At 36.5% G+C, this 15,010-nt stretch overlaps 1 protein-coding gene across 1 annotated transcript in view; it reads right to left on the bottom strand.

Annotated features, from left to right (window-relative positions):
- The window catches only part of OTOG (otogelin), a 112,928-nt gene that overhangs the window by 63,533 nt on the left and 34,385 nt on the right, over positions 1 to 15,010 (bottom strand). The window contains exons 17-23 of the mRNA XM_072864588.1: positions 14,466 to 14,643; positions 12,487 to 12,611; positions 10,805 to 11,017; positions 9,089 to 9,254; positions 8,487 to 8,561; positions 5,195 to 5,238; positions 3,848 to 4,001 (exon numbers count right to left, since the gene is read on the bottom strand). Coding sequence (XP_072720689.1) covers positions 3,848 to 4,001; positions 5,195 to 5,238; positions 8,487 to 8,561; positions 9,089 to 9,254; positions 10,805 to 11,017; positions 12,487 to 12,611; positions 14,466 to 14,643 — 955 coding nt within the window. The remainder of the gene's footprint in view (positions 1 to 3,847; positions 4,002 to 5,194; positions 5,239 to 8,486; positions 8,562 to 9,088; positions 9,255 to 10,804; positions 11,018 to 12,486; positions 12,612 to 14,465; positions 14,644 to 15,010) is intronic.

Raw genomic sequence — 15,010 nt, 5'->3', positions numbered from 1 at the left:
AAAGAAACAGACCTAAAAATTCTTATTAGGGTAAATTGGTCCAAATTTAGTAGAGTCCAGGTTCAGCACAAAAGAGAGTATTCTCTGTCATAGATGATAACAGTTGCCTGCAGAGGTGGAGTCTTGGCCTACCATACTAGAGAACGTTGTGTCCAGCCTGGAGGCCACGTAACTCCACACCACTCATTCAAGACAGAAACTAGGGTGGCTATTGGAACACTAGCATCAAAACCCGGTCCCAGAAATGTCCGTAATGTCTTAATCACTATAACTCAGTGTGCCAACTGGAATCTGGAAAAAAATTTGCATATACTTTGGTACCAAGAAAATTAAAATCCCAGTTAACTTTTTCCATTCTGTGTCAACCACAAGCCACATCTACAGAAATCCATGGCTGTAAAGTTGGTGAAATGAGATCTCAGCTTTTCGTGGGTTTTTCTTTTGTTTTTTGGGGGGTGGAGGGGTGGTTTAATTAACATAGCTCATAGAGGGGACAAAATCATAAAAGGAAAAAAATATGAAAGGTCTAACCAGGTAGGTAACAGTATGAGGTAGTAACAGAAGTAGTAGAAATAACTCCTATTTGCATTTGGAGCAATATGTATTGCAAGCTATTGACATAACCCTCAGAATTTGTATTTATTATTCTTATTCAGGGGTTGGAGAGCCTCGGTTTTTACAGCAAGATGCAATTAATGTATAATATACAGGGAAATTATTAAATATTTCAGTTAATGGAAATATGAATGGGTAACACGATCTAAAATAAATACTAATGCATATTACTGAACAATTCAACCGAGTCAGTCCAAATAAAAGCATGTCTTCAAAAAGATGACAATGCTTTTCTCGTGCTAGCTTTTCTCAAATGAGGTGCTTGACAATGAATGGATAAAAAGAACATACAGCACGTGTACTCCTAATGTTCAGTTTTCTCTTCTAGTAGGGAGATTTAAAAAGATGCATTTAGTTATATAGAAATAGTTTTTAAAGCTCACATATAAGGAAGAAAATTCCCTTCACAAAAACCCCATCTGTTAATACCTACTCATTTTTAATGATATATACTCGACAAATTTTAATCCATTCTTGGTTGTATTAACATTTTTTTGTTGGTTATTTCAAAGCATCAACTGAGATCAGGAAGCAAGGAGCAGGAACTACCTGCCCAGCTTCAGTCTTCATGTTATAACCATAAAGATACATTTGTCCTTTCTTTAAAACACAAAGAAGGTATTAGAACCTGTTATACTTAAAATAAATCCATCAGAAAAAACAAAATTGATAAAAATAGGATTAGCACTGGTATCAGACATCACTGGTTGAATTCAGGGTGTGCAACTTCACTGGACTGAACTAATACTGTTTAGTTCACGCACCTTGAGAACTCCACTGCTCCATGATGAGGCAGGGCTGTTCACGTTATTCAGTGTTCTAAGTTCTGTAATTTCTAATATTTTTATATATATTAAAAAAATTACCTCTTTGGTTATTCTGAGGGGCCCTCTGTTAAGAGAAGGTGAAGAACTAATGTTAAGATCCAAGAAAATCCGTGGCTGTTTTACCCTTGTAAAGTGGACAGCATCACCTCAGTTTTATATTTCACCAGTAAGAACTGACTGCCTAGAAAGGTGATTTTGAAGTTGCACAAATTCATAGTGCATTTGAATCCTGCACTACTTGAATTGCCATGAACATAGGATAAGGTACTGTTTGAAGGTAATGGTATTTGTTCCATCTTTCTCTTTCAATAATTTGTTTTTGTCTTATTGTGTTGCTCTGACTCTCATGTGGTCAATCTGCAGTACAAATCACTGGAGGGTGAATTCAGTGACTGACTTAAAACATTACGGCTATTCAGATCCAACAGCTTCTATCCAAAAGCAACTATTATTAAAGTAACTAAAACATTAAGATTCATTGTCTAAATAGAAAACCTGCATAGTTAATAAATAGCAGAAATCTCTTGTGTTTCCAAAAGCACACTTAAAAACACACACCTTCAAGACCATCTTAATTCTTCTTAAAGCAATCTCAAATAAAAACATAAATATATATGCAGTATAGGACCACCGGAACCAAATATTTAAAAGATATCAGATTTGACTAGCTTGCAAGTAACTCTATAATGGAAAGAGCTGAACAGCATTTACAGTGATTCTCAATTTATTTTAAAATAATTACACATGATTCTTGGATTACACCTTACATTCCAAACCGTGCAGTTTGTGATCATGGGAGCAAGATGCTGCCATGTTACATTTCACATTAAAGGACTGGCAGAACCTGGAAACTTGTTCCCTTGCCTTTCAAGGAAGTGTCCCTCAAACACTGCATAAGCAATTGCCTGTCAGTCAGAAGCCGGCACTATATATTAAGTACATAGAAACAAATAAATACTTTGTCATTTCTACTTCATCAGTACAGACTGATATTCCTGGTTCAAATCCTAGGCTTGTGACACCGTTTCCTAGTTCTACCTTAAGCACTGAGGATAAAGTCCTACAAAAGAAACAAGCCTCTCCCCCCAAAAAAACAACAAAAAAGTTTGCATCAGTATCTCTACAGGCAGTGTACAGCCATAGGAGAACAGAATTAAGTTTGCTGAAGTTACAGTAAATACGGAACTTCTAATTTCATATTTTTGTCTTTTAAGAAATTATAAACTCTGCCTCTTGTAACTACACAAACTTATCAGAGCTTTGGGATCACCAATACTTGACACTGAGACTTCCAATGCTAAAGAACATTTTTATTGCTTAAATTCCAGAACTAACTTACACACCAGGAAGCAGTAGAAAAGTTCACAATCTCAGAGGTCATGCACAGCAAAATAGATCATACAAACTTTCTATTCTCTGCTGAGTTGTCTGCAATACAGTGCTGCTGAAGCTAGCCATTGGCTTTGAAGGGTATCAGCCAGGTACAACAGGATGAGTTTTGCAATTCTGAAAATGTCTGCCTCCAGTTAATTTCAAAATCTATCTTAGCACTGCACTTTTTCACCATGGTATCATACTGTGAGTTGGACTACTTACAGGTTCCGTTTCATGTGAACAATTTGACATTTCATGCTTCTCAATGCTAAGGTAAAAAACAGAAGTCTGAGTAGCAACCTTTTACCATGACACGGAAAAGTCTACACATAAATGAGTACACGTCCGCAGACTTCAACTAAGCTATTTCAACCCAGTTCGACTTCATTTTGAGGAGGCTCTCAAGGCATAAACAGTAATTTTAGAGTGACAATACTCAAAAACTTCAAGCTATGTGCTTAAGAAAACCATCAAAACCAACTTAACTTAAACACATAATTGCTATTTTTATATTAAAAAATCTCTCAGCAATACAGTGCTTGATTCCAAAACACGAGAACAGCTCGTCTGCACATTTTCAGCATAAATGCCTGAGACTTAAAATATTCTTCTGAGAGAAAGAATACTGAAAATAATGCCTAGGAATGAAGAAACATGCCTCCCTCAGTGAAACGTTCAAATAAGAGGTTAGATATCTGAAAAAAATGATCTAGGTAAACACAGTTCTGCTGTAGTAGAGGGATTGGATCAAATTATTTCAATGCCCTTTCTATATTCCTGTTATTTTGTTTTTATTATTGTGAGGTATTAGACCTTTGTCTCCACCTGTCTCTTGGTTTACCATTTCTTATGCTTTCAACAGGCCCATATCGCTGTGTGGTAAGCCTTCACAAGTTGGATGCTCACACCTTGACACCTTGAATTCTCCAAGGAGAAATGTGGCATGTCCTCAGCAGAATTAATTACTCAATGCTACTGAAGGTAGTTATCTATGTTTCTGCATCAAAAGATGCAAATCTGTCTGTACTCACCCTGGTGGGCAGACACAACCCGAAACACAGGGAAGGTGTGCTGAGAAAGTGAGGTTTAGCAGCTGATTCTCACAAGTTCTCTCTCTGCTGAGTTCAGGATCAACTTGTGGATTACTGCAGTTAACATAAATCTGTCCCACTGGGCAGCTGTGTGCTGCAGGAAAAAATTAACAAACACAGTCTTCACACCTGAAATTTTGTATCCCATAAAGGTGTAACAGATTTAGATTGAGCATATGTAACACAAAAGCGTAACATCCAGTAACACCAGTAACATCCAATTGCCTGTCTCTCCTGAGCATAGTTAACCTCATAGAACCCCTATAAATCTCACACAAAATACTGAAATGAACACATTCATTTAATAAGGGACATGACTTTCTAAACAGTTAGTCAGGAATCAGCCCTCCAAAACAGAAATGCAAAGTACTACATCAACAGAGAAACAGAAAGCAAAAAGCATCAAGAAAAGGTTTGAGAGCTAGATGTGACTTTCCATGCTGGAGCCACTGACTACAAACAAACAACTCTGTTGCACAATTGCTTTTGGGTTGCACTGAGCATGCTGTGTATATGTAAAAGAAGTGCCTGAAGGAGTGGCAGTGTTTTAACTGTGGTTTTGGTTGGTTGCTGGGATTTGTTTATTTATTTATTAGGGAGAGAGGTTCTGGATAACTGTCAAATCAGTACAACCACCACCTTGAAGTGCATGGGGAACAGATTTCTGCTAAAGGCCAAAGAGTTGGCAATTCTAGAACTGAAACCTCAAGTAAAAGTCTTTCTCACTGAAGTAAAAGGAGCATCGTAACAAGAGTATGGACCATGACACTTAATAACATATAAAATATACTGTAATAGAAAAAGCACTTGTTACATTCTTTTGCTTAAGTATGACAAAAGAAATATTATTTTTTCATATTTCAGTTACTCAGAGTTTGTGGAAGAAAAGAAAAAATACCTGTGAAAAATTACTGCTAGTGTTCAGTTCCCACAACCATGTTTTATGGGGAAAAGCTAACCTTTGTTTGTCCTACTGAAGTTCTGCTGTTTGTCATGCAGCTAAGCTTATTTACATTAGTGATCTAAAAAAAATTTAGTATTTTAAAGCACTGGGGAAAAAAAAGTTGCTCCAATTTAACAGTATTTTGGACAGTTATGCTGCTGCTTTGCACCAGCCTTTCTTTCAATCACACAAATATATAATTCCTAAATTATGGATTCCCTCCTGCAAGTTATTCACTTGTACATATTGCACAATCTTCTACTACAGACAAGGGGTTCCACAGAAATTGGAGGATACATATTCATTAGACCTGAAGTATCTCTTCCCTCTCTCTCTTTACTCACCTATTATGTTGTTATCACAATTCATTACTCCATCCCTGCAATAGCTGCAATAAAAATACATGAAGATGTAATGAGAGACAGGAAGATCTAAAATATTAATGTTTTCTGTGTAATAACGAAGCATGCAGTATAAATCAATACAAAAGACTCTCTAAATGTTTGCATTGAACATTAGAACTGTGGATAAAGTGTGCATTGCCTTAATACATAAAGAATATTAATTACACTTCAAACTTCTGCTTTCTGCATGTTACTATGAGTTAAAATGCCTGGGCTGACATAAAAATACATACAGGAATACACCACTATACTGCTCCCAAAGACTTCAGTGCAGTAAGAATAAAGCAAGCCCTGTACATAACAGAATCATCATTATCTAAAACAAAAATGCAATAAGCAATAGCAGCAAAACAAAACCAAACCCTAAACACACATACGTATATTTTACAGACAGCTCTGGGTATGTACTCTTATATGAACATTCTTAACACTATTATAAATGCTCCATTTTTCTCACCATCAGCTTAGAACTCTGCTCAGATGGAAGCTATTAGTTTATGTTAAAATCTTGACAATATCAACATTTCTTAAGTTATACCACAGTTGAAGGTAAAACCCCAATGTTGAATATAATACAATCACAAGCTATTGTGACTGCAACCATTTTTTGTACTGAACTGGAGTGACTTTTCCCCAAGCAAAACATAGTAACAGTAGATCAATAACTTAACCTTTTTCTCAACTGATCCTAATATGGATCATGAACAAACTACCCATCTGAAAACATCTCCCAATATCATGAATTTTCTATCTCATTTATAACAAAACGAATGTTTCAATTATTTTAGTGTTCTTGGCTCATAGGAGGAAACAGTGATGCAGTTGCTAATTTTTATCTTCACGCTGTCTCAAACTAATTTTGCTTCAGCAATACGATAGGAATCTGGAATAGCAACCTACTGTGACTATTATCAGAACCAACTGAAACTACAGTTCATAATCAAAACCTACAAAAATTTGAACAAGTCTCTGCCAATCAAAGATTCAAAATAAAAATTTTAAGTTAGTGTTATCATAAAGCTTGTAGTATGTATACCCATTCACATATGCAAAATATTACACAGACAGGAATAGACACGTTTCCCCTACATGACACAGTTCAGCAAAGAAACAAACTGCATAAAACTCAACACTAACAAGATACTGTATGCAGGGAAGCACTGAGCAACATAATACCATCTGCTCCTGTCTAATTCCAGCCAAAATAGTCCAGTACTTTTATAAAATGGTAGCAGATCTGATAGCAAATCTTAGTCAGGAAAAAATGTAGCAGCACTGGCTTCATTTCAGGTCCTGTGCTTCACTGGAGAACCTGAGCCCATGAACTCCAGCACTATTCTCCCATTCTTTTGCAATGGTCAAGACGTCCCCAGTACACCTACTGCTAGTCAGCAGATTCAGAATCAAATTCTGTATGTGTTACAGGCAGTCTGCTGTTGTGTTTGGAGTTGTGCATGTACCCCAGAGCACTGCAGGAAAAGTGTCCTAGCTCAAGAACCTCACAGTATAACTAGCCAACAGGCAAAGCAGTATCAGATAGGGAGGCAATTCAAATGCTGACATAATGTCAGTACCAAATTGAAATTGTTTTAAAGAACTGGTTGAAAACAACAGAGCAGAAAGGCTACTCCATAGACAAACATGAGAACAAATTCTGGTTTGAAAGTGGGAGTTCCAAAGAGGAAGCACTTGAGAAGAAAAAGGATGGAGAGAGCATAATAAAGATCATAATTGTTTCTAATAAAAACACAGTGACAGGTAAAAAATACATTGTATTTTTTTCCAGTTCATCCACACATATAGTCCTACATGATTCCTAATGTATTACTTAGCACAAGGTAATTCAGAGGAGCTGACCAGTTTGTACCTCTATGCTTGAAAGGCTTTCCTCTCAACAGATCTGTATACAGCCTTGTTAAAACACAGCAAGCAAAAGTCATGACTAAATAGGAAACACAGATCTCTTATCTTAAAGACTAGTAGTTGTAAATCAGTAGACTTATTTTAATTAACATTCACATGAAACATAAGCTGCCAGATCCCAAATAACTCCACTGAAATAGATGGAAAGATGATTTTCACCTGTCGCCATTTCTAAAAAAAATGCATTTGTGGATGATCACATGATCAGCGTGCATTCAGCCAAATATCTATCATAGTGCTTAGCATAATTAGCTAACTAGACCCTTGAGAAGAAGGATGAAAGGAAACAAATCAAAGAATCTACCAGAAGCCCCTTCCCATGACTGCCAGTGCTGTCTGGCACATGCTCTGTGAACAAAAATATCTAGGAAAGCAGGCAACAGTGCACCCAGACTTTGCACAGCCCCATATGCAGAATGGGTTGCCTGGTACTCCCCAGGGAATTTGCCCTAAGGTAAAGATGAGCTAACTTGACGATTAAGATATAAATTTATAATGATCAGTATTTATGGACACTAGGCTGCTGACAAGAGTGAGAGTGAGAATGAGAATGAGCGTGTGTTTACTAAGTGTCCCTATTGCAATAGGTGTCTGACAATATTAATCTCTTATATGGCCTTTACAACAAACCGAAGTATTACGCTGATCTATCACAGACATGATTTGGTCTGTTCTGCTTTTAATTAAGTGCTGTAACAACTGATACAGGCAGTGAGAGCTCAAACATTACTTCAAGATAAAGAATTCTGAAAGCTTGTTTTTTTTTTTACAGAACTTGTTGTCCACATTATTTAACCTTCTCCAGACAGAACTAACTATTGAAAAAGATGCATCTGGCAGCAGCCAGAATAGTTTAACAAGTTTTCTTCTTTAATGTTATGACTATAATGATGCAAATGGAAGAGCAAGAGGACAAGAACGAATGCTAAATGTAAGGAACAGTAAGAGAGATGCTTATTACCTTTGGCTGCAGCTGACAGTTATTTGTGTTGTTTCTTAGCTGATAAAGCCACACTGCTTTTTTATACTGATTCTATACTAGTGGAAGACAGATTCGTAATTATTCTTCATAAATGGATTTACAATCTGGTATAGGGAAGGAGAATAGCAATGAAGGTCTAGCTGAACAGACTTGAATGGACAGTCAGGAAATCTCTGGGGTTTATTCTGTATGTTTCATTTAAAAAAAATACCAAAACAACAACAAAACCAACAACACAAAACCCAACAGGCTAGCCAGAATGGTTTGAAAGGACTCTTAAAAAAAAGACACTATTTAGTCAAGTGAAAAAACAATTTTGTATCTTACCATTTGCCCAAAGATGTCATAACATTTTCTCCAGGGGGATAGTCAATTCCTTGAAAATAACATGGGCATTCATTTCTGCAGTAGAGAAAAAACATGTAACCGTGATTAACTCAAACTGAAGGAAGAAAATGAATTCCCATTGACTTAATTGCTGTTCAAAGTTCAATTGGTTGCTTTGTTGGTTTTGGTGAGGTTTTTTGATTGGTTGGGTGGGGGTTTTGTGGTGTTTTGGTTTTGTGTGGGTTGTTTTATTTTAAAATACAAGAAATTGATCTCAATACTGCCATATAACTCGAGCACATTCCAAACCAAATCAGTAACAAAGCAGAACCTCTACACAACAATAGACACCTTTTATATCTCTTATATGCCAAAAAACAGACAATATGTAACAACTAGCTTTGGTGATGTTGGATGAGTGTCAGTACTATAAAAGAGCTATTTTTGATCAACATACAGGTTCTGTATAATTCTAAGATCCCACCAAGTTTACAGATGCATAATATCTACAAGATTACGTATTTATTAGCTTTTCACTGTGACTTGCAAATGCAGTGGTCTAAAATAGTGGGGGTGACTATCAGAAATGCAACCTTACCTACCTCTGTACACATCGTTCAGTCTTGGAATTCAAATACGTTCCAGAGGGACAAGCACAGCCTTCAACACAATCACTGCTGCATGTCTCTGGCACAGACAGTGCTTGGCAGGTTCTGCCACAGGTAGATACACAAGTACTGTACTCCTTTGTATCTTCACATGAAAGAGCTGTCCAAATGAAACAAATCTCTCAAATTACAGTGCAAGAGACTCAAGTACCTCCCAACAGTTTTCTGATAAACATCTCTATTCTTTCATTCCCAATCACATTAAATTCCACTAAAATTGCTATCTTGGCACTATGCTGTGTAAACTACACAGACGTAAATCTGCAGTAATAACGAGTACATTGAAGTTGATCATCGCAGTTAATCCAGATTTACACTGGGGAAACCAAACAGTTGAAGCTTTTTTTCCTCTAACTCTGAAAATGCTTGGCTCTTGTGCACAGGCTTTGGGAAATGCACAGCATCTTAAAGAAAACATTAAAAGCAATAAATAAAATGTGTGTACTTTACAGATGTTGCACAATACGATCTTAAGTTCTCTTTTTTATATATATATATATATATATATATATATCCTGTAAAGCTCCTCTTAAAAAAAAGATCATAAGTTCTCGAAATACTGAAAAGATTCACATATTTTAAACCCTACAAGCATGACTTCTAAAATATATTCTGATAAAACTATACTTGCTTCTAGAAAAGGAAAATAAAATGAAATGGTTTGAATGATTAATTCAGTCAGAGTGGACACAGCCATTCATGCCATAATGACTGCAAGCAAGCCAGTCTTTTCAGATATACATACAGATACTCCAGCCTGAGATACTTAAGCTGGACCAACTTTCCAAAATCCTCTTTATCATGCATTACAACATGGATAATTACACGATGTGATGAAAACTACCAGATGTTAAATACATCAAGGGTGTCAGTTTAGGGTTCTTTCATAGGGTTTCCAATTCTATAGTTTTAAAAAATGTAGACGAGATGTCCTATCAACATCTTTTGCATCACTAAAAGTTCATATAAACTAAAGAATATAATAATATTATCCCACTCCTCTACTTGTAAGGCTTTATAGAGCAGATAACAGATGTCACCTTTGGCTATCTCTACACTACCTGTATTCTTTCATTCATTTTAAATTAAATATCAACAATACCAACTCTCTACACTTATTTCAGCACTTTGTGTATTTCAGCACCACTGACAGTAAGAGAATAAGCTAACAGAGACTGTCAGACAGCAGAAGTTGACAGTAATCCAGCTAAAACTCCTAAACACATCCCCATCATTTTTCATTTAATTCATTTAAAGAACTAGATAAACCTAGCATCTACGAGGAAAAGAACAATCTATTTACACAGCTCATGAATAGTAACAACATGGGTATGAGCCATACCCAAAAGCCATAAGAGATATAGGCATATTTTTAATTCTGTATACATTTGAAGCCCTCCAACTACTTCAAAAAATCTTTGCATCTTAAGTCAAAAGAAGTAAAGAAAGCCAACTATAAAGGAACAGTCCTCTAAAAATACTGGTACTAATTCTGTCTTGAGAAAAAAAGAACCTTGTCCTGCACACAAGAGATCATGCTAGAATTAATCCTCTCCTCATTTAAAAGATTATATTAATTTTATTTTCTGCCTGTCATTCTAAAGTCCTCAAATAGTAATTATTTAAGATTAGAAGTGAAAGGCAACTCACCACAGTCTGGGACACCTCCTCTGAAATCTATTACAATTCCAAATCTTCGGCAATGATGAGCATAATGGGCCAGAGCAGAGCAAAAACAAATCTGTCCACATTTACAAGTGTCTCTTCTGCACTGCTCAAAATAGGGAACAGGACTCAAATAGGGGTAGCATGGAGCAAAAAGTTCTTTCGTAAGGATGCTACAAGCTTCTGCTGCATAAGAAGCTATAGAAATAACAGATTAAACACTGTTTCAGTGAGGGAGTTTAAAAAGACTTGGAATAAAAAGTGTCTTCTATACAGTGCAACTGACCATGGTTATATACTATTGCCATATATATCTTTCTATCTTTGATATCTATATAACTGTATGGAAGGACAGAAAAGAAGTTAGCTGCTCATAGTTTTGAACCTGTTCTCGGAATGATTTTAAGGCATTTGGAAAATTTTACAATACGCAGACAGTGCCTACATAGTCTCCTATTTTTAAGCAGATTCATGGATATGGGTTAGGCAACAGATGCTACACACTACCCAGTGCCTTTCATAAACACACAGGATTACATATCTCTTCAGTTTAAGTCATTCCCAGTAACTACTTCAATAGGTCAGTATTTTAAAGAATAATGTTACCCATTGTTTCAGTTGCATAAACCTGCAACCACACGCAGAGCTGCTAGCTTGGGGTAGCACTATCACACAGGAGAACAAGAGCAGTATCAAGTAGTTACATAAGAAGCTCCAAACACAGCAGTCATCTGAATATCTTAATTCTGAATGCATTAAACAAATGTGCAATAGTGGTCAAAAGAAATAATATGCTATATTAGCATACCCAGAAAGAGATAAACTTGTATTTCCCACAAAATAAGAGACATACATAAACTAGGACTTCAAAATTCCTTTTCCAGAATTTCTGACTTCTTGTACAGGCCACTTTTTTCTACATTCGTGTCCAAACGCATTACCAAGAACATATGTTCTTAGAGCTGCACGTTGTATAGATACCCAAAAGACGGGATGATGTTGTAGCAGGAGACATGATGATTTCCTAGCACTGCTGAAATTACAGGCAAAACTTTAATCAATGTTTTACCTCTGTATCTTGCCTAGAAGTGTGTAGAGTCCAAGACAAGAAGTGGTAGGAACTGTGAAATGGATATAACTCACGATCTACAAAGTTTATCATTATTAAAGGATGTCTTAGTGACCATCTGTAGTCCTCATGGCATTAGCCACCACCATCTTTCCCCAGCTGGACCCTTTCAGCTGAATCTAAAGGCTGGCAGCGCATATGTATCTTTCTCCTACTCATTCTCCTCCATAGCAGACAACTAAACCAAATGCTTCATTTTTCTAGTATTTTCAAAAATGAATAATGCAATACTTTTGAGTCTCCATCTTAACCAGCAGCATCACCAATACTAGACACACTACCAACCTTTAATGCATGTCTAACTTAACACATTGTAACTGCAAACCAGAAATAAAAAGGGGGATACTTGCAGGCTATCTCTTAAACAATACACTACATGATTTGTTACAGGATTTAACTCAACAAATGCTACCTGTAAGTATTAATTTTTCCAGTGGGTAGGACTGGTTATTACTTCACCTGATCCAACTAGAAAAATCAGCACAAATATAATAAGTAGAAATGCATTTGTCAATAACAATAGACCTTCACTGCCCACCTGCCTGCAGATGAATATCACACGGATCCAGTTGTGAACTATCATGCACAAGAATGCACGCCGATGAAGTTTTCCATGTGTTTCCAAACAGCTCTGGAGTGCTTTCAGTTACTCCAGCTGGAGATCTTTTACAAAACAGAAGTCAGTTACAAAAGATACAGTGAACTTACAGAATGGTCTCAGTTCTACCACCCTCTTCAGCAGAGCTGACTCAAGCTCCCCTTCCACTGTTCCATATTCTCATGCACTCTCCTGTAAAGCACTGTCAGCTGAAGTTTCAGGACTCGACTCTTTCTTTCCAAGCAAAGGCCCAGAAACAAAACAGAAGAAGTGCTCTAGAGCCATTAGATACTTTGTAAGGAAGGACAGATCAAAACAGACCACGTTCCATTTTCACAAGAGAGGAAGAAGCACCACTGTCCTGAAAGTCTGCACTCTCTTATTAATACTTCTGCTTCCTCAGTGATATCTGATCTATTTTTATCTCTCCTCTACCTATAATTTCCTGTCTGTTCCTGGGTAGCTGACTTCCCAGGCTCTCCAGTCCCTGCAAGAAAGAGGAAGGAACAGAAATCCAAGGGTCCAGAGATGTAACAGTAAAAGCAATTGAATAGATATCCATGAGGCCCAGGTAAGCAGAGGGGCAGCAGAAGCTGATAGATAGAAAGACTTAGATCAAAATAGCCAAGGTACATTAATATTGTATAGGGAGAAGGATCGAAACTGTGCATTTAAATACAGGATGTTACACTCTAGGGAAAAGATTGCATCAGGCATTCAACCAGTAGTATTACTTCTGGTAAAGTAGCCGGGGATGGAGGTGTTGCAAAAGACACCGTCTACGGCAAGTCTCCCAAATCTGGTGTGGATCAGGTGTTTTGTGTACAGGTGTCAAGATGCTTGCACATTATGGTTTGTGTCATGTCTCAGCACAATTAATAATTTCCTGTACCTTAAGGGCTTTTTCACAAATATCAACTATTGAACAACTTCTCACTTATTTGAGAACAAGTCCAAAAGACTGTCATCAAAAGTATACTACAAAACTTACTTGCTTCAAACAGAGAAATATTTGAAGTAGTTTTATATAAATAATCTCTTCATTCAGATCCTGTCTATATATTTCCTAGTCTCGTTATAAACAATATTTTGATAATACTTTTTAATCTTTAAGATAGAAATGGTTCAAAAATCCACTAGAATATTTGTGTGTGTGTATATGTGTGTGTTTTTAAATGGGAACTATTATGGAAAGTTCTCCCATTTTTCTATTAGTTTTGATTTTAAAAATTCTAACTGTTTTGAGAGAAATAAGTTCTCCTACTCTTTGGGTTTTTTCTCGATCAAACAAATATTCTGTCATGGTCTAAATTCACGTTCTCCTTCTTCCAGTTCCATTAGGCTGCTCAATCATCTGGAAGCAAATTTGTTCTTTAGTATCTGTAGGAAACATGCTGCAAAGCAGCTGGACAAACAGCAATCTTGACTGTGATGCTCAGGCAGCTCTGACCACCTTTCACTGCAGCACAACGAAGTGAAGCTCAGGCAACAGCCAATTCCTGTTGCTGGCATGCAGACACTGAATAATGGAGTCTGTCAGAGAGAGCAGATTAGAACTTGCAACAGAAAAGAGGAGCTGGAAAGAGATAAAGAGGCTTGTAGGGAGGCAGAAAGTCCCTTTATAGGCCACTCCATATTTTGGACAAAACTTTTCAGATAAACTAGCACTTATGAGTCATATATATTTCACTGTATTTTTGTATTAAAATATTTTAAGCAAAACCTGGCTTGATATCCTATAGTTGAAGTTACATATTTTCTATTAGCAAACTAAAACCTACTATCTATCTCACTAACACAAAACTTCAAAATCAATTATTCTTGGTATCTATCCATTCAGCTTCAGTACACACTTGATCTACCACTCTAATTGTAGATATTCATATACTGGGAAATAGAAATCTTGCAGCTATTCATACAAAAAGTCATCCTCCGTATTTCCATTGAAGGTTCCACAAAGGCCCACAGTATCCTCTTTCCACCGTCCATCAGCTTGAAGGTAAAGCCTCAGTCCTTCTCTGTCATACAGTATCTGTAATCCAATGTGTGTCTTTACTTGAAGAAATACAGAGGAGAGTTTCCGTATTTCAAATAACTCTGGTGAATAAAAACAGAGATTGTTGAAAGGCAAAGGAAACCCGCTTGTAATTTGCATTTTGTTTCTTGTCATTTCACTGTTTTTGTTTTATATCATTTTTATCTAAGTTACATTTTTCCTATTAAGATCCTATTTTCCCCTAATCATTGATTTCTCATGAAATGTTACACTGATTCAGACTTTAAAGAAGAAAACAAGAAACTTATGACAGTCACCACACTTTAAAAATGCATCCAGAGTTCACTGGAATATTCATAACAGTTAACTAAAAGCAAATCAATTTAAAGACATAAACATTGCAGATAACATTGCAGACCATTTATTTTAGAGAACCTAATCCTACCATCAGCAACGTTCTTCCTGTAT

This window comes from Ciconia boyciana, chromosome 6 (genome assembly GCF_034638445.1).
Source record: "Ciconia boyciana chromosome 6, ASM3463844v1, whole genome shotgun sequence".
Taxonomy (NCBI): Eukaryota; Metazoa; Chordata; class Aves; order Ciconiiformes; family Ciconiidae; genus Ciconia; species Ciconia boyciana.
The sequence above is the reverse complement of the archived record's forward strand: the minus strand, read 5'-3'. Positions and strand labels throughout refer to the sequence as shown.